Raw genomic sequence first — 16,706 nt, forward strand, 5'->3', positions numbered from 1 at the left:
ATCGCAACGCGATAATACAAAATCGCAACGCGATACTGACTTTCGCAACGCGATTCTGACTTTCGCAACGCAATTCTGACTTTCGCAACGAGATAATACAGAATCGCAATGCGATTTTCAAAGTTCGCAACAGGTTTTAGTTTCGCAAAACAAATTTTTTATGTATATATCTACGCAGCAGCAACAACTCATAACCTAAATCCCTAAATCGCAACTCATTCCATCTCCATCTATCACTCTCTCCGGCGACATCCGTTCCTATATCCAATGACATCCTTCCCCATTCGGCAACAAGTCTTAGTTTCGCAGCTCGTTTGTTTAGTAAATTAATTTACAACCATGAAATCATCTAATGTTGATTATGTTTAGATAGATTTGTGTTTTGGAGGGTTATGGGAGAATGTTCATGGTGTTTTACAATATATGCCTTTACCCATGAATCTTCAACTAAAACTGTCATTAAAAAAGTTAACTTATGAAACTCTAATGTTTGTGTTTCAAAGAAATTGAATTTAGAGCCCCTAAGTGGATTTAGGCTATCTTATCAGAGAAATGGTAAAGTTTATTTATTAACCGACAATGAAGATGTTGAACGATTCATTGCTTACATTAGTGTTTCAAGTGATGATGTTACATTGTATGTTGTTGAACCTAGAAGTAGTATTGTTGGGTCAGTAGCGGATAGTAATCAACTAAGTTTTTCTCAAAACCCACAACCTTTCTCTAATCCAAATCCCAATCAACTTTCAGCACCAAATTCCGGTTTTCGTATTGACCAATTAGACGATGATGAGCCAAGAGAAAAAATTGTGAGTACTAGTCAGTATTCGAAATTTGATCTTGATCAATACTCGGACTTTGATATTGGTCAATACTCGGATTTTGATGATGTTTCAGAAGAAGAAACAGACCCTGCGTGTAATGATTTTGATATTGGTCAATACCTGAATTTTGATGATGAAACAGCCGTTGCCGAGGAAGATGTTGTTGATGATAATGAGGAGGAAGTTACGACTGTGAATGAACATGTTGAACATCCATTCTGTAATTCATATAATCCTGAAGAAGAAAAAGAATAAGAAAAAGTCCCCGAAGAAAAGAAAATGCCACGGGAGTATAACTGGAATATGCTAGAATTACTTCAGCTACCGGAAGAAGAGTTGGTAAAGAAAGCAGTTGATTGTTACACAAAAGTTATTCGTATCAAGAAAGATGATTGTTTTGATACAAAGGAAGACTTGAAGATAGCTTTGTATACGAAATGTGTGGAAGATGGCTATCAACTAAAAGTTAACAAATCAAGCAAAGATCGTTTCGAAACAAGGTGTATGATTGGCAAAAACTGTACGTGGCGTATGATTGCAAAGAGGATAAAAGATTGCGAAATGTTTCAAGTTAGGACTTTTATTGATAAACATACATGTTCAAGAACCCAAGTTTTTCCTCACCATAGACAGGCAAACAAAAAGGTGTTGGGTGGTTTTCTGGCTGAGTTAATGTTTTTGAATGGCAGGGTATATCGGGGACATGAAATTATGACTGACATGAATGCTCGGTTCAAGATTAGTATATCATATTCTCAAGCTTAGAGAGCCAAATGTTATGCCTTGGAATTGTTGAGGGGGTCGCCAGAAGCATCGTTTGCCCAACTGCCGGCTTATTGTCACAATTTAAAGTTGAAAAATCCTGGGTCGGTAACTCATATCAAAACAGATAGAGACAGACGCTTTGAGTTGCTGTTTATCGCCATTGGTGCTGCGGTTAGTAAATCAATATAATTCTGTTGACTCATTTTTGTTAGTTACATGCATTTCACATTTAAATGATTATATTTCTTGTGTATATTATTTTGTAGATTCGTTCGTTTATTACTTGCATGCGCCCAGTTATTATAGTTGACGGAGCATATTTGAAAGGTCGATACCTTGGAGTAAACTTATTAGCAGTAGCCATGGATGCTAACAATGGGATATTGCCAATAGCTTACGGGGTTGGCAAATTTGAAACCTCTGATTTATGGACATGGTTTATGGGGCATCTTAGGGATTACTAGGTCCTATTAGCAATCTGACAATCATATTCAATAGGGCAAACTCAATTGACAACGCTGTTAGAAGGTGTTTCCCAGATGCTTTTCATGGACTCTGTGGTGTTCATTTGTATAGAAATCTAAAATCAAGGTCTGCTGGTATAAAAAATCACAAATGGACATATTGGAAGGCTGTAAAAGCTTATCGGGAAGTGGATTTTAATAAGCATATAAATTGTTTAAGACGTGTTTTGCCTCAGTGTGCTCAAACACTAGAAGATGTCGGGTTTGAAATATGGTCAAGAGTACATCAACTTGGAGCAAGATATGGTTTCATGACGTCTAATAGTGCAGAATCAATCAACGCTCTAAGTCGTCATTCCCGGAAATTACCCATTACTATGTTAATGGAGTTTTTTCGAGCCTCTATTCAACAGTGGTACTACAAGAAAAGAAACCATGCAGGTATTATTTCTTTAAATTCGTAACTTATCATATATTTTACTAAGTATTATTTATTTAAATGTACAGGAACATTGGAACATCGTGTTACACCATGGACAGAAAAAAAGATAACGAAACGTGTTGTGAAGTCAACGTCATGGAGAGTTGAACCATGTTCAAACACTTTGTTTGAAGTACTGGATAATAACTTAAATGGGCTTGTCGATCTAAATGCAAAGACGTATAGTTGTATGAAATGGCAAACATCTGGTTATTCGTGTGGCCATGTTATAAAAGTTTCTCTTCATCTAAACCAAGATGATTCAAGCGCATACGCTATGGATTGCTACACTACAGAAGTATATCGACAGACTTATGGCGAGATTGTCTACCCTATTCCACATCCTTCTGATTGGGACATACCAGATGACTTACAAACAGTTTTGCCACCAGCCATGGACAGAAGGCTACCTGGCCGACCAAAAAGTCACGATCGTATACCGTCTAAGGGTGAAGAGAAGAAGAGATCGACATGTAGTCGGTGCAAGGAAAGTGGTCATACAAGGTTGACATGTGGATCACCAGTGCCATCACAATCATCTTTTCCTCTACCAAAATATGGATCCTCATCAAAATCCAAAGCTCATATGGTGTCAAGAAAAAGGCAATCAAAATCGCAATCATCTTTAAAATCCCAATCACAACTGGCTTTACCTTTTGGGATTGTTAACTTAGGTGATTTTTAAATGCAAACGTTGTATTATGTAGATTTTATGTGTGAACTTTTAACATTTTCAGTTAGGCATGTATTAGTAACTTGAGTTTGAAAATTGCTATGCTATGTTCAGTTGTTATCACTTATTAGGCAATCATTTGACTATCGCAACACGGAAATGACGTTCGCAATCATCTTAATGTCTATCGCAACGCGGAAATGACTATCGCAATGCGAAATGAAAATCGCAACGAGAGAATCGCAATGCGAAATGAAAATCGCAACGAGAGAATCGCAATGCGAAATGAAAATCGCAACGAGGGAATCACAAAGCGAAATGAAAATCGCAACGCGAATTTAGTTTCGCGTTGCGATTTTGTCGTTGCGATTTTCATTTCGCGTTGCGATTCTCTCGTTGCGATTTTCATTTCGCATTGCGATAGTCATTTTTGCCTTCAACATAATGCAGATTGAAATCAACAAAATCAACCATTACATTTCAATCAATTAAACAAGCACAAATAAGAATTATGTTCACATCAATTAAACAAATCAACTTTTACAAATCATCTTTTACAAATCAATTAAACAATCAAAAAATAAGCAATAATTCTTATTTCCTCATCTACTATTGAATCAACTTTTGCAGCCATACATCATTTTCACGCAGCTCACTTCTTAGATTAACCTGCATAAACCAAACATTTGCTCAAACAACACTTTCTACACATCTAAAACCTACAAACAGCAAATTATTGAATTCTAGGTACTTAACCAAACATTTTCAAACCACAAGCCTATAAACTTACCAATTGTTTATGGACATTTTTATAACGCGGATGCAGGTAGGCAGCATATCGTATATATCGATCTAGCCATATAATGCCGAAACCACAAGTCTACTGCAGTTCTATCTCTATCGGTGGGAGGTAGATACTTTATACTTCCTGTGATCAAACGCTCCAACGCCAAGCATACGAGAGGACCACAATCCCCTCTGGGTCCTTTCGTTTGTTGTGTTGCGATCTCGTCTCTGCTAACTGTAATATTGAGCTTCTTTGGCTTCTAGTTTCCAGAATGAGTCCAATAATTTATCGCATCCAAGAATTTAGCCAAATGAGAGCTCCATCCCTTAATAATATCTCTTAAATCAGCCAATGATATGTAATTTATCATGCTGTCATATACTATTGCCTTAAGGGATGGGAGCTAAAGCTCGACGAGAAGCCAATGTTTACGTTCCAAAACAGGGATAAACACCTGCAATCATAAGTAATAATTCATTCATTTGCGCACTTATTTATGAATACCTTTAAACTCAATCTAAAATAAATACTAACCTTATCGACCTCCCACCATGCAGGATAAAGTTTAGCTTGTCCATTGCCCAACGCAAATGATTCATCTCGTTGATTCTTCAAGTGAACGGCGTTAAAAGACGTCGGCATAATTGTATATCGTGTATTTCTTTTATTTTCCTTAAGTTTCCTAATTATTAGAAGACGTGACACCCACGCATCGATATGCTGTTTTAAAAAAAAAGACATATATTAGTAACTTACATAAATTTAAAAAAAATAATCAATTTAAAATATAAGAAAAATATAAGACTTACCCCTCCATCGAAATAGCCATTGTCTTTGACCCCTGATAATACGCCCCACCAAGATCGATCAAGCAACAAATAGATATCATCGTTGAGCTTGCATATGTCAGTGAAACATCCCTGGCTCCGCTCATGTAGATAAAAATCAACTGCGGTCTTAGCCCAAAGGGTGTTATCCAGAATTGTGTCCGGTAGTTGTCTCCTCTCCACTTCAGATACCGGTATGGTACTGGTCGGTAACTCATACGAGAGCCAACTTGAATCCATCATGTCCGGCACGTCAGAGGGTTTCTCAAGAATCCTACATATGAGGCCATGTGAATCGGGCTCTTGAATGGTGGGAGGGACCTCTTCAACGATGATAGTGGCCTCTTGAACGGTATGAGGGGACTCTCGAGGAATGATAGGGGCCTCTTCAACGATAGGAGTGGACTCTTGAGGGATGACAGGCGAGTCGGGCTTCTTCTTGCGGTGTCTTCGCACTATTGGGGTGTACGGAGAATTAATAGCGCGTGCACGCCGTCTGATGCGTGAACTATGTCGTGCAAGAAAAACCCGACGTAAAGCATCCATCTTATCGGTCCGCTAAATAATTAAATACAAATATCAGTAAATAAACAGACAAAACAAAGACAAAACACAGTTTAGCAGAATTGGCAGCAACCGAATAAATTTACTTTCAACCAAAAGACAAAACAAAGACAAATACTAACTTCACAGTGTTAAAGAATACACAATTTAGCAGAATTGGCAGCAACCGAATAAATTTACTTCAACCAAAAGACAAAACAAAAGACAAATACTAACTTCACAGTGTTAATAAACAGTTTAGCAGTATTGGCAGCAACCGAATAAATTTACTAAGAAATCTAAGTGAAATGGTTAATCTAAGTGAAATTACGAGTAAATTTATCATCAAGTTAAATATGGAAAATCTTAAACTTACCTTATTGCGTAGAGTATGAACCTCATTCTGCAACAATACTACCATCTCACGTAGAGCGGCAACCTCACCACGTAAAGTAGACACCTCCACACGCCATGCACCATCGTTATCGCGTAGAGTACCGATCTCCTCACGCAAGGCATTGACCTCATCACGTAACTCCCTTGACTCATCCCGTGGAGGTGGAGAACAGGGAGATAGAAGTCGTGACATCTTTTCCGGTCGCCTATCCTGAGGTGATGGTGGAGAAGAGGCTCGATGATGTGACGGGATAGGTGATGGCTCTCGTTGTAGAGGTGTATAGTCGGGTCGATCAGGTGATGGCTCTGGGTGAGGTGATGGCTCTCGAAGTGGAGGAAGTGGAGGCTGCTCATCATTCGTGCCATCAAGAAAACGCTGACTAGCTTGCCACCAATCAGTGGCAAGCTCAGCCTTCGTGGGTGTCAGTCTCATTAATGGAGTGTTGGCCTCCTAAAAATATAAAAACTCAAACAAAGTTAAACGTCTACTATTAATAACTTGTTTATATATGATAGTATTTGTGTTAACTTACATTATTTATTGTCGCATATGGTATTAAGTCTTCCCAATCCAACAGACGTTTCCTCTTCCAGGAAATAGCCCTAGGAATATCATTTGAGGTTTTTAATGCATATGTCCGTATGCTGGGGAAAGCCTCGAATATCCAAATCTACAAACAATATAATAACAAATATTAGTAATTGTTAATAATTAATTATAATTTTGAAAACATTATATAGAAATTCTTACCTTAAAGGCCCAAACAAAGCCTGACAAAGTGTATTTCGACCCATCGCCCCGCAAACTTTTGCGGTCATCAAAGGCAGACGACAACTTAGTCCAGTTAGCTTTCCATATATACGAACCCCATGGAAACAGGTTCCATGCATTTAGGTCCTCTACCAATAATATTAGCTCCTGAGGAATAGGTTGTCTGGCCTCTCTGCCTAAAAAGCCGGCATACAAAAGTAGTAGAAGGCATACTCGGACAACATCGACGTCATTCATCCGAGTAAAACCATCTTTCTTATTAAATAATTTCTTCATGTCGTCGACGTGTAAGTTCGGCTTCTCTATTGACTCATCAGGAAAAACCCTGGATAACCATGATGGGCGGGTGATATGACGAGTGTACCGGCCTACATCATCATGTCCGAATCGTAGACCAGTGATTAAGCAGAACTCCTTCCGCCCAAAACAAGTATACGCCGGTGGAAAATGAAACCATATCTCTTCCTCACCACGTTGTATACTGTCTGGTAGACCGGTGGAAAGTGAAATGGTTAATCGATTATTGAAATTACCAGTAAACTTATCATCAATTTCAATATGAAAAACCTAAAATAATGCAAAAATTTCAAAATAAAAATAATTAAAAAAACTAACCCTCGGAGGTTGATTTTCCATTTCTGAATGATTGTGAGGGATTTCTGACCGTGAATAGTTGTGAGGGATTTCGCCGGCGATGGGGACGAAAATCTTCGGAGATGGGGACGGATTTCACCGTAGAGAGTGAGAGATGGAGATGGGACTGAGTGTTGTGATTTTAGGTTTGAGGTTATGAGTTGCGATTACTGTGGACGGTTCAGTTTCCGATATATTAAGAAAAAATTCATGTTTGGAATTTGGAAAAAAAAATATACGTTAATACGAATGGCGCTATGTAAATCGCATTGCGATAGTTAGATTCGCATTGCGATTTACGTATTCGCATTGCGATTTTCCTAATTCGCATTGCGATTTACTTAATCGCGTTGCGATTTACTTAATCGCGTTGCGATTTACGTATTCGCATTGCGAATTATGAAAATCGCAACGCGAATACGTAAATCGCAATGCGAATTAGGAAAATTGCATTGCGATAGTCAGTATCGCATTGCGATTTTCCAAATTCGCATTGCGATTTACTTATTCGCATTGCGAATTGGGAAAATCGCAACGCGAAATTGGAAAATCACATTGCGATAGTAATAATCGCGTTGCGAATCTGGAAACTGATTTGCGATAATGGAGATCGCGTTGCGAATTAGCGATCGCATTGCGATTTTGTTGGTCATTTTGGAAAATTCAGAAAAAGTTGGTTAAAATCGTATATTATATGGGATTTTTGGTCACTGAGGTTATTTTCTCTTTTAATTTTAGGGTTTTGTTTTAAGATTTGTTTAGAATGAGAGTATTTAAAATGTTTTATTGTATTAGATAATAACAATTTAGGGTTTGAGGTTTAGGTTTAAAGATGAATTTGTGTTGTTTAAATATCATATAATCTTTGTATATTAAGATAACATTTTTTTTATTTTTAAGGTTTAGGGTTTTGTAGTGTAGGCTATTCAAAGTGTTCTGTAATGTTAAAGATAAATTTATATTTGTTTAAATAATAGAATCCATTGATATGAAGATAAAAAAAATGTTAAGAAAAATTTGAAGTGGAATAAAGTTGTTATTGGAAACATGAGTTTGCACTACACGTTACATACCGTAACACATTATTAATTAAATTATCTTTATTAAGTAAAAATTTAAAAATTCAAGAATCGTTCCATGATTAATTCACTAATTTTGTAGTATAATTTTTTTTAAATAATCACTAAACTATGTTAAAATAATATTTTAGATATTAAACTTTCACAAAGTTATATGATTGATATTGAAATAATATATTAAATCAATAAAATAATCTCCTCAATTAGAAATAAAGTTTCATTTTTTATAATTTTTCAGTAGTCCTAAGTAATGATTCTAGAAAAATATATTTTTTTGAAAAAATTATAGAAATTCATAAAATCATAAATTTATGAATTTTTTAATTAATATAATTAATTTTATAATTTTTTTTTATTTAGTTATGATTAAATTTGTAAAATTTATTTAAAATTTTCGAGGTCCAGCAATTTCTATTATCATAAAGTAAAGTCAATTTTTTTTGTTAAACAATGTGATTGAATTATTTAATTTTTATTTATTAAATTAAATATAATTTGAATATGTATTTATAATTTAAAAAATAAAATTTAAAATTCAATATATTTTTTTTACAAAAATAAAATTTTTGGTCCGTTTACTATATTAGGCCAATTTTGCCGAATGTGTATATCCTGCGATGAATAAGGTATTTTTGGTCCAAACATTAATTGGACCTCGTGCATCATCTGCTTGGTATTTTTAGGCCTAACAGGCCACAGAGTTTAATTATTTAACCTAATATGGCATATAGAAATTTATTTAGGGATATATAGTATTTGCTACAATTAGAGTTCATCACGTTGAGTTGATGAATTTAAATAAAAATATTTTTTTAATCTAATTTTATATCTCGATTTGATAATAATAAAAATTATATTTTATTAAAACTCATCACCTCGACGTGATGAGTTTAAATAAAAAATATATATTAAAATCCATCACCACAACATGATGAATTCTTTAAATAACAAAAAATTAATTAATTAATTCTTTATTTATAAATAACAAAATATTAAGGGTTGATTTTCTTTAGAGAAATCTATAAATGTCATCCGTTAATTCATCGTACAATCAATCATATGAAGTCTCAGCAATCATAAATGGTTCTAGTAATATCATACTCACGAGTTTATGGTTGTTTGAGTCTCTACGTCTGCATGCGAAGCTGATTTAAAATTTTTAATTAATAAATTTATCTCTTTAACATAAAACTTTACATTCATACCTAATTATGTCTATTATGTACTGACATCGATTTAATAACCTTGGTACCATCCAGTGGCCGATGTACATGGCTTCATCTTCTATATTAATTATGAATGAATTCATAAGGAACTTCAATAATAATAAAAAGTGTGTTATTCTTACCATAAATTTATAGAATATGTTTGTATTGTCAATAATTAAAATAAATTATAATCAAATACTATCTTATAATCACCTTATATTATTTTTAAAAAATTCAAAATAACATATTAATTATTAATCGTATGTTGTGTTTATATTCTATATTAATTTATTTAGTATAGTGTTAATGATCAAAACAGAAGTTTTAGAAAACTTTCAATATAATTATAAATGACTATACATTTACATAAAGAAAATAAATTTCTAAATTTAATAAATTTAAAAAACAAACTGATTAAAATATTATTTTTCTTAAATAACTTAAGTTTGAGCAGCCGTTGAGTGTGCTTTTAATATAATTATAAGGTGATAATTCTTAATTAAATATACTTTTAAGTAATTTAAACCAACAAAGAATATTACTTTAAAGACTATATATTTGCCCGTTTAAGTATAATGGTAAATGAGCAATAAAAGAATTATAAATAAGTTATTTATAACTAAAATGAAACCAACGTATACTTGATATGAGCTCGATTCGTTTCATTAATTTGATAATTTCAAGTAATTTAATTTAATTATATTATTTATGTATTATTTTAATTAATATTAAGATTTGAAATTTGAAACTGTAAAAAAAATAATTAAATTAAAATACAATTATTAAATCAATAATTTATACATCATACATGTTCTTATGGGATAGGGTCTGAAGCCCAAGAGACACCAACCAGTTGGTCCAGATACAAGAAGCCTGGCTCCTTTTTAAGTATACGAGAGTTGAAATAACGGTTTTAGTCCCTTAACTTTATCATTTTCATTAATTTAGTCCTTAAATTTTTATTGTCGTCCTTTTAACCATAATCTGTTATTTTTATCAAAATAAATCAAATGAGATAGAATAGTAACTATGTCGTTAAGTTAACATTTTTCGAATAGTCAAATCAGAAAACTGAATTTCAATGGATGATGGGAGGAATCATTTAGTCCCTTCAATTATCCATTTTTCGCATAGCTTGAATATTTATTTTTACATTAAGTCTATTAGAAATATTATTTAGGAAGTGATAAATTTGATTTTACTATTAAATTAATATTGTAATTAAATATTTAGAGGGAAATATTTAAGAGAGAACAATTTAAGTATGTTGTATGATAAAGTATATGGTTAGCTTTAAGCTTAATATTAATAGTATCCCATATTCTGATCCAAAGGGCAACTTGTGTTTTTTTTGGGGGGGGGGGGAACTCGTGTTACAATACTAAAGATTTATTAATTCGATTATTAAATTTTTATATATATTTAAAAAAAATTATTTTTACTTATTTTTTTGTGAAATAGTTATTAAAATTGTTTATGAGAAGTCAAAAAGGAGTAAACTAAAAATTATGATGGTAACTAATAGTGATGGGTGACAACTATTTGTAGGGATATTTATCGAGCGAGTCGATCTTGAGTTGGGCAGTGCTCGACTCGTGTTCATTAAAAAAATTTATTGCTCAAATCTTGCTCGACTCATGCTCATTAATCCCATTGCTCAGCTCGTTGCTCGTTAAGCTCACTGAAATTTTTTCTTACTTTTTTAACTATAGGTAAACTCTACTAATACTATAAATTAATAGATTAGTCATTTATCATGTTTTTATTATCTATTAGTAAAATAGTAATTTTTGAATGAAATAATTTTTAATATAACTACTAAAAAATTATAAAAAAAATAACGAGCTGCTCGAAAACTTATCGAGTCGAGTTGGACTTTGCTCAACTCAACTTGTTAAGATCTGGAATCTAGTTCGAGCTCGAGTCGAGTTTAAGCTGCTCAAGTCATTAAACACCCCTAACCATCAACATGAACTTTGACTTGATTTAGGGTTAAATTGATATTTTGTATAAAGTTTAAAAGTTAAATTAATATTTTATGTAAAGTTTAAGATCAAATTAATATTCTAACTAAAATTCAGAAGCCAAAACAAACAGATAAAATATAAAAGTGACCAAAACAAACGTTTACAAAATTAATAACTAGAATCAAACAGACTGAAAATATAAAGGACTCTCACTGTTATTGACTCATGAAAATAAGCTCAGATTTGTTTTTACAATTTTCAAATTCAGTGCTAGTAATATGGTTCTTGCAACACTTGCACCAAAATTAGACGACAAAGGAGAAACAATATAAATGTCATTTTCAAAATTCAACTTTTCATTCTAAACGTCATTTTTTCCGGTAACCAAGAATCACCTAAAGAAACATAAATGACAGCGGGAACTCCACCGCCACCGGCATCGTCCAAACCCGAAGACGACCCGGACCAAACAAGTCGGTCCGCCACCATTCCCAACCAAATTCCCACCATCACCGGCCTCGCTCATCGGAAAAAAGGGACCAGCGTCCGCTCATGGCTTGTACTGGACTCGACGGCCCAGACCATGACAGTGGAGGCCGGAAAGCACTCCATCATGCGACGCACGGGTTTACCCGGTCGAGATCTTCGGATCTTGGACCCGCTTCTTTCGTACCCGTCGACGGTCCTGGGTCGAGAAAGGGCCATCGTGATTAACTTGGAGCACATAAAGGCAATCATCACGGCTCAGGAGGTTCTGCTCTTGAATTCCAAGGATCCTTCCGTTACGCCGTTTGTTAATGAATTGCAGAGAAGGATTCAGTTGCATTATCAAGCAAATCAATCCAAGGTTCTTTCATTATATTTCACTGTTTGGTTCTTTTATGCTGTGTTTGGGGACAATCTGGAATTTGAAATTTGATTTGGGTATTTTTAGGAGAGTGCTATTGATGAGAGCAACTGCATAATTCGAACAACATCCCAAAATTTGTTACCGAGGATTTCACAGCTCCAGAATCAGAATGAGGAAGGCAAAGCAGAAGAGAATCAGGAAGGGAAAACGATTCTCCCATTTGAGTTCGTTGCATTGGAGGCCTGCCTTGAAGCTGCTTGTGGATGCTTAGAATCTGAAGTGAGAATTCTTCCCCTCTTTTTGTTCACCTTGTATCTCTAATTAGACTCATTTGTTGTTTTCAATTGCAAAGCAGACAACAACATTGGAGCAAGAGGCTCATCCTGCTTTGGATAGATTGACCTCCAAAATTAGTACTCTCAATTTGGAGCGTGTTCGCCAAATTAAAAGCCGGCTAGTTGCAATTACTGGGCGTGTGCAAAAGGTTGGCCATTTTTATGCTTTTGAACATTGTCATTCAGTTTTTGTTAAAATATGCTAGTAGTCCTCGTACTTTCACAAAATTGAGATTTTAAAATTTTAATCTAACTGTTGACCCCTTTGTGTTTTCTATAAAAAAAAGTACTTATTTTGTTAGTTTATAATGATTTCATCCATAAAAACTAGTATGACTCAATGGTGTATTGATGATAATGTTTGGGTTTAAATATGCTAAGAGTCTATATACTTTCAAAATTTAAAATTTAATCGTCATATTTTATATTTTTGATATTGAATCATTGCAATATTTTTTATATAAAAATCTTGGTCCCTTCGTTCATTTTTGTTCAATTTTATCGTTAAGTGCTGACCTAACATCTATTTAAAAAAAAGTAATTTTTAGTCTCATAAATTTACAATTTGTTTTTTATCAAATTGACCTTGTAAACATAAATGATTGAAAATATGTATTATTCAATTAAGGACTATTTTTACTTATTTTTCTTAAAGATTATGATGCCAAATTGATATAAAAAAATGTATAGTGTTGTACTTGTTATGTCAACCATTAATGGTAAAATTGAACAGAAGTTAAGGAAATGATCATGATTTTCAAATATAAAAGAGTACAGTGGATCAATATCACAAAATTCAAATATAAGGACTAAATTTTAAACTTTAACATAGTAAAAACCCTTGACATATTTAAACTTAAATTTTTGATATACAATACTAATGGTGGTAAGAGTGAAATAGGATTTTTTTTAAAATCAAATGAGTACAGTGATTTACACCTCAAATTCTATTCAAGTGAAATATTTGGCCTTTATCTTCAGGTAAGGGATGAGTTAGAGCACTTGCTAGACGATGATGATGATATGGCTGATATGTATTTAACAGAGAAGCAACAAATCCAGAACTCTTCAACTGCTTCTCTGAATGAAAGAGATGAATTAGATGAACAAGAAGAAGAAGTTGTTGAACCAGACAATGATGACAGGCACCAAACTTGTTTTTTCCACAATTTTCATTAATGATTTCACACTTATTATTTGCTTCTAATATCTTCTGTATTTATGTCAGCACACCTGCTGAAGCCCCTTTGACACCCTGCCACGAAGGTGATTACACCAGAGATTCCGACAAACCCCACAATCATTCATTTGATGCTGCTACCGGCAGAGGCAGCCATGGAAGTCGATCGAGTTCCGGTCATAGTTTTATCGGAAAAAACCTTAATGTACAGGAGTTAGAAATGCTCTTGGAAGCTTACTTTGTACAAGCTGATGGAACACTCAACAAGCTCTCCACGGTATGTCACTTGCATCTACAACTTGATTACTATCTCCTTTTGTCTCATCATTGTTTACTCGAACTCGAATATACGTGTAGATTATATATTTAGTACTCGAATTCGAACCCAAGTGTAGAATATTGAATATTTTCTCTTTGATGGAAGCTGAGGGAATATGTGGATGACACAGAGGACTACATAAACATAATGCTGGATGACAAACAGAACCATCTTCTGCGAATGGGAGTGATGCTATCGACAGCAACTCTAGTGATCAGTGGTTTCGTCGTGGTCGCCGGTATATTTGGCATGAACATTCATATCGAACTATTTGACGATGATAAAGCAGGGATGCCAGAGTTTCTTTGGACGATCGGCGGTAGTACTGCCGGGGCAGTATTCCTCTATGTGATTGCTATTTCATGGTGTAAACACAAGGGATTGTTAGGGTAGTTTGGGATAAATCCGTATGCCTTCCTAAAGCATGAGGTAAAGGGTTTATTTAAGATTTAGAGTTTAGGGTTTAAATGAAATAAGCTATGAATAAAATTGGATCATTTGGTCGTAAAGATGGCGTCAATGAAAGGAAAAGATGAGAGAGTATAAATGTAATAAACAAAAATAATATATATTTATTTTAAATTAATCCGTGACAAATACAAGATAGAAATAACAATCATTTCTTTATCATCAAGGTCACCACCTTCGTGCAACAAAGAATAATATTTACATTTAATAGTAAGACTTGGCTTTTGATTCTGTAATAGTAAGATTCTATCCTTCTGAACTAAAAGTTTAGATCACTAAATTCTTGATCCAATTCTATTTTGATTATTGAATTAAAAGTTTTATCAATTGAGTCACTAAAATTTTAGTTTGGGTTCAATCAAGCCACCAACTTTTAATTGTTACCGGAATTATTGACATAAAGGTTAAGCAAATTTATATAATAACACGTTTGATTCTTATTATTTATACATTCTATCACTTTGATTCTATTAATTCAGGGCTACTTGAACTTGAGACTTGCGAGAAATGGACAACATTTTATATTTAAATTAAATTGTATCTTATTGCTGAAAAATCAAGAAAATGAGGATAGAAACTAGAGGACTCGTACTTAAGACATGAAGAAAATTTACACACACAACCACTTAACCACTTAACCACTTACCATTCATATGTGTTTAGTCAATTATTTATTTTTATTGATAGATTTCTAATTTAAAAATATGAAGCATTTATTCAATTATTGATCGTAATTGCCATTTCAAAACCTATGATGAGATAATATTTATTATCTCATACCATCGGTGACCAATCACAAAGACGGAGTGAGGTAATGAATAGCAGACACAACTGTTGTTTATAAAAGACAGGAATGGAGACATGAACAGAAATCAGATAATTTATTACAAACCCAACACATAACAACAGCTGCATTCCCCCAATTGGAATTTAACAGAAGGATTGAAGCCTTTGGTTTTGGTGGTTGTTGGAACAACAATTGATGTTTTATTTCCCCATACTTTCTTCTTACATCCTTATCCAATATATATTTATTAACTCATTATATTTTTTTCAGTGAATATTTTCTAATTTCATATTGTTAATTTCGGTCATCTGTTTTCACTGATCAACCAACAATCTTAAATCTATGTAAAACTAAAAGAATTTGATGCAATATAATTAGATCTTATCCCCACACATATAATAGTGTATCATTTTATATATTATTGTATCTCTTCGTAAATCAATAAATATATTATTTTTCTTTCATATGTTTCTGTTGTCATTTTTTCGTAAGAAGATTTCGACGCCTCTAGAATTTTTTTAGTTCACTTGAAGGTAATCTCATTATTTCCTCAATTCGACTACAATTCCTCAATATGATTGTTATCTGACATTCTGATCCACTCATCCACCAACCTATAGATAGTTATGAACTTTAGAAGTGACATCAATCACTCTAATGCTTGATGTTAGAGACATATATACCTCCACAAGCAAGAGTTAGAGAGATCTTCTTCAAGGCATTCATTGTTCATTTTCTTCTGTGACTCTTTTTTCTCCTTTTTGCAGATCTTTGGTTAGTTTTAAAAAAGTGAACCATCTAAGACAACCATTTTTTTATTCGAACTATCAACATATATTTTGAATAAATTAAATAATAATATATTATTAAAATAAACTTTAACAAATTAGGTTGATTTCACTATTAATTTATTGACGGTAGGTAAAATCTTTCACTATTAAATACTAATGTTATTATAATATGATATTTGGTTGATTTGTCTCTATCTTATCTGCATTTGACTAACATTGAGAACTCCCCAGTGTTGAAGAATGTTAAAATAAATGGAAATATGACATGTGGGTCTAAGATTAGATCATAACTTTTGACATCCTAAATTCCCCTAAAGTTTGCCTTCTTATCTTATGGACACTTTTTAGATTATTAAATCTTAGTATGGAATAGTTTGATGAATAAAGAAATGAAATAGGAAGGGAAGGGACATATAATTGTGGATGACATCGACTTCGATGACAGCTGCTAAGCAGACATGGTTGGAGGGAGCAAAGTGGCATTAATATAATCCCAAAAACAATATCAAATAATTCAATATAATGGGGCATGTTCTTTAGGGTTAGGAAAACCACAG

The 16,706-nt window shown here is 33.4% G+C and overlaps 1 protein-coding gene across 1 annotated transcript; it reads left to right on the forward strand.

The window, feature by feature from the left end:
• The first annotated feature begins 11,743 nt into the window (after positions 1–11,743).
• On the forward strand, positions 11,744–14,616 carry LOC120204939 (magnesium transporter MRS2-3-like). The gene is made up of 6 exons (XM_039204924.1): positions 11,744–12,266; positions 12,354–12,548; positions 12,625–12,753; positions 13,586–13,749; positions 13,833–14,061; positions 14,209–14,616. Exons 1-6 carry the CDS (start codon positions 11,829–11,831, stop codon positions 14,494–14,496), a joined length of 1,443 nt encoding a protein of 480 aa, XP_039060855.1. The 5' UTR covers positions 11,744–11,828; the 3' UTR covers positions 14,497–14,616.
• The last annotated feature ends 2,090 nt before the right edge of the window (positions 14,617–16,706 follow it).

The sequence above is a fragment of the Hibiscus syriacus genome, unplaced genomic scaffold, assembly GCF_006381635.1.
Source record: "Hibiscus syriacus cultivar Baekdansim isolate YM2019G1 unplaced genomic scaffold, ASM638163v2 tig00011761_pilon, whole genome shotgun sequence".
Classification (NCBI taxonomy): Eukaryota; Viridiplantae; Streptophyta; class Magnoliopsida; order Malvales; family Malvaceae; genus Hibiscus; species Hibiscus syriacus.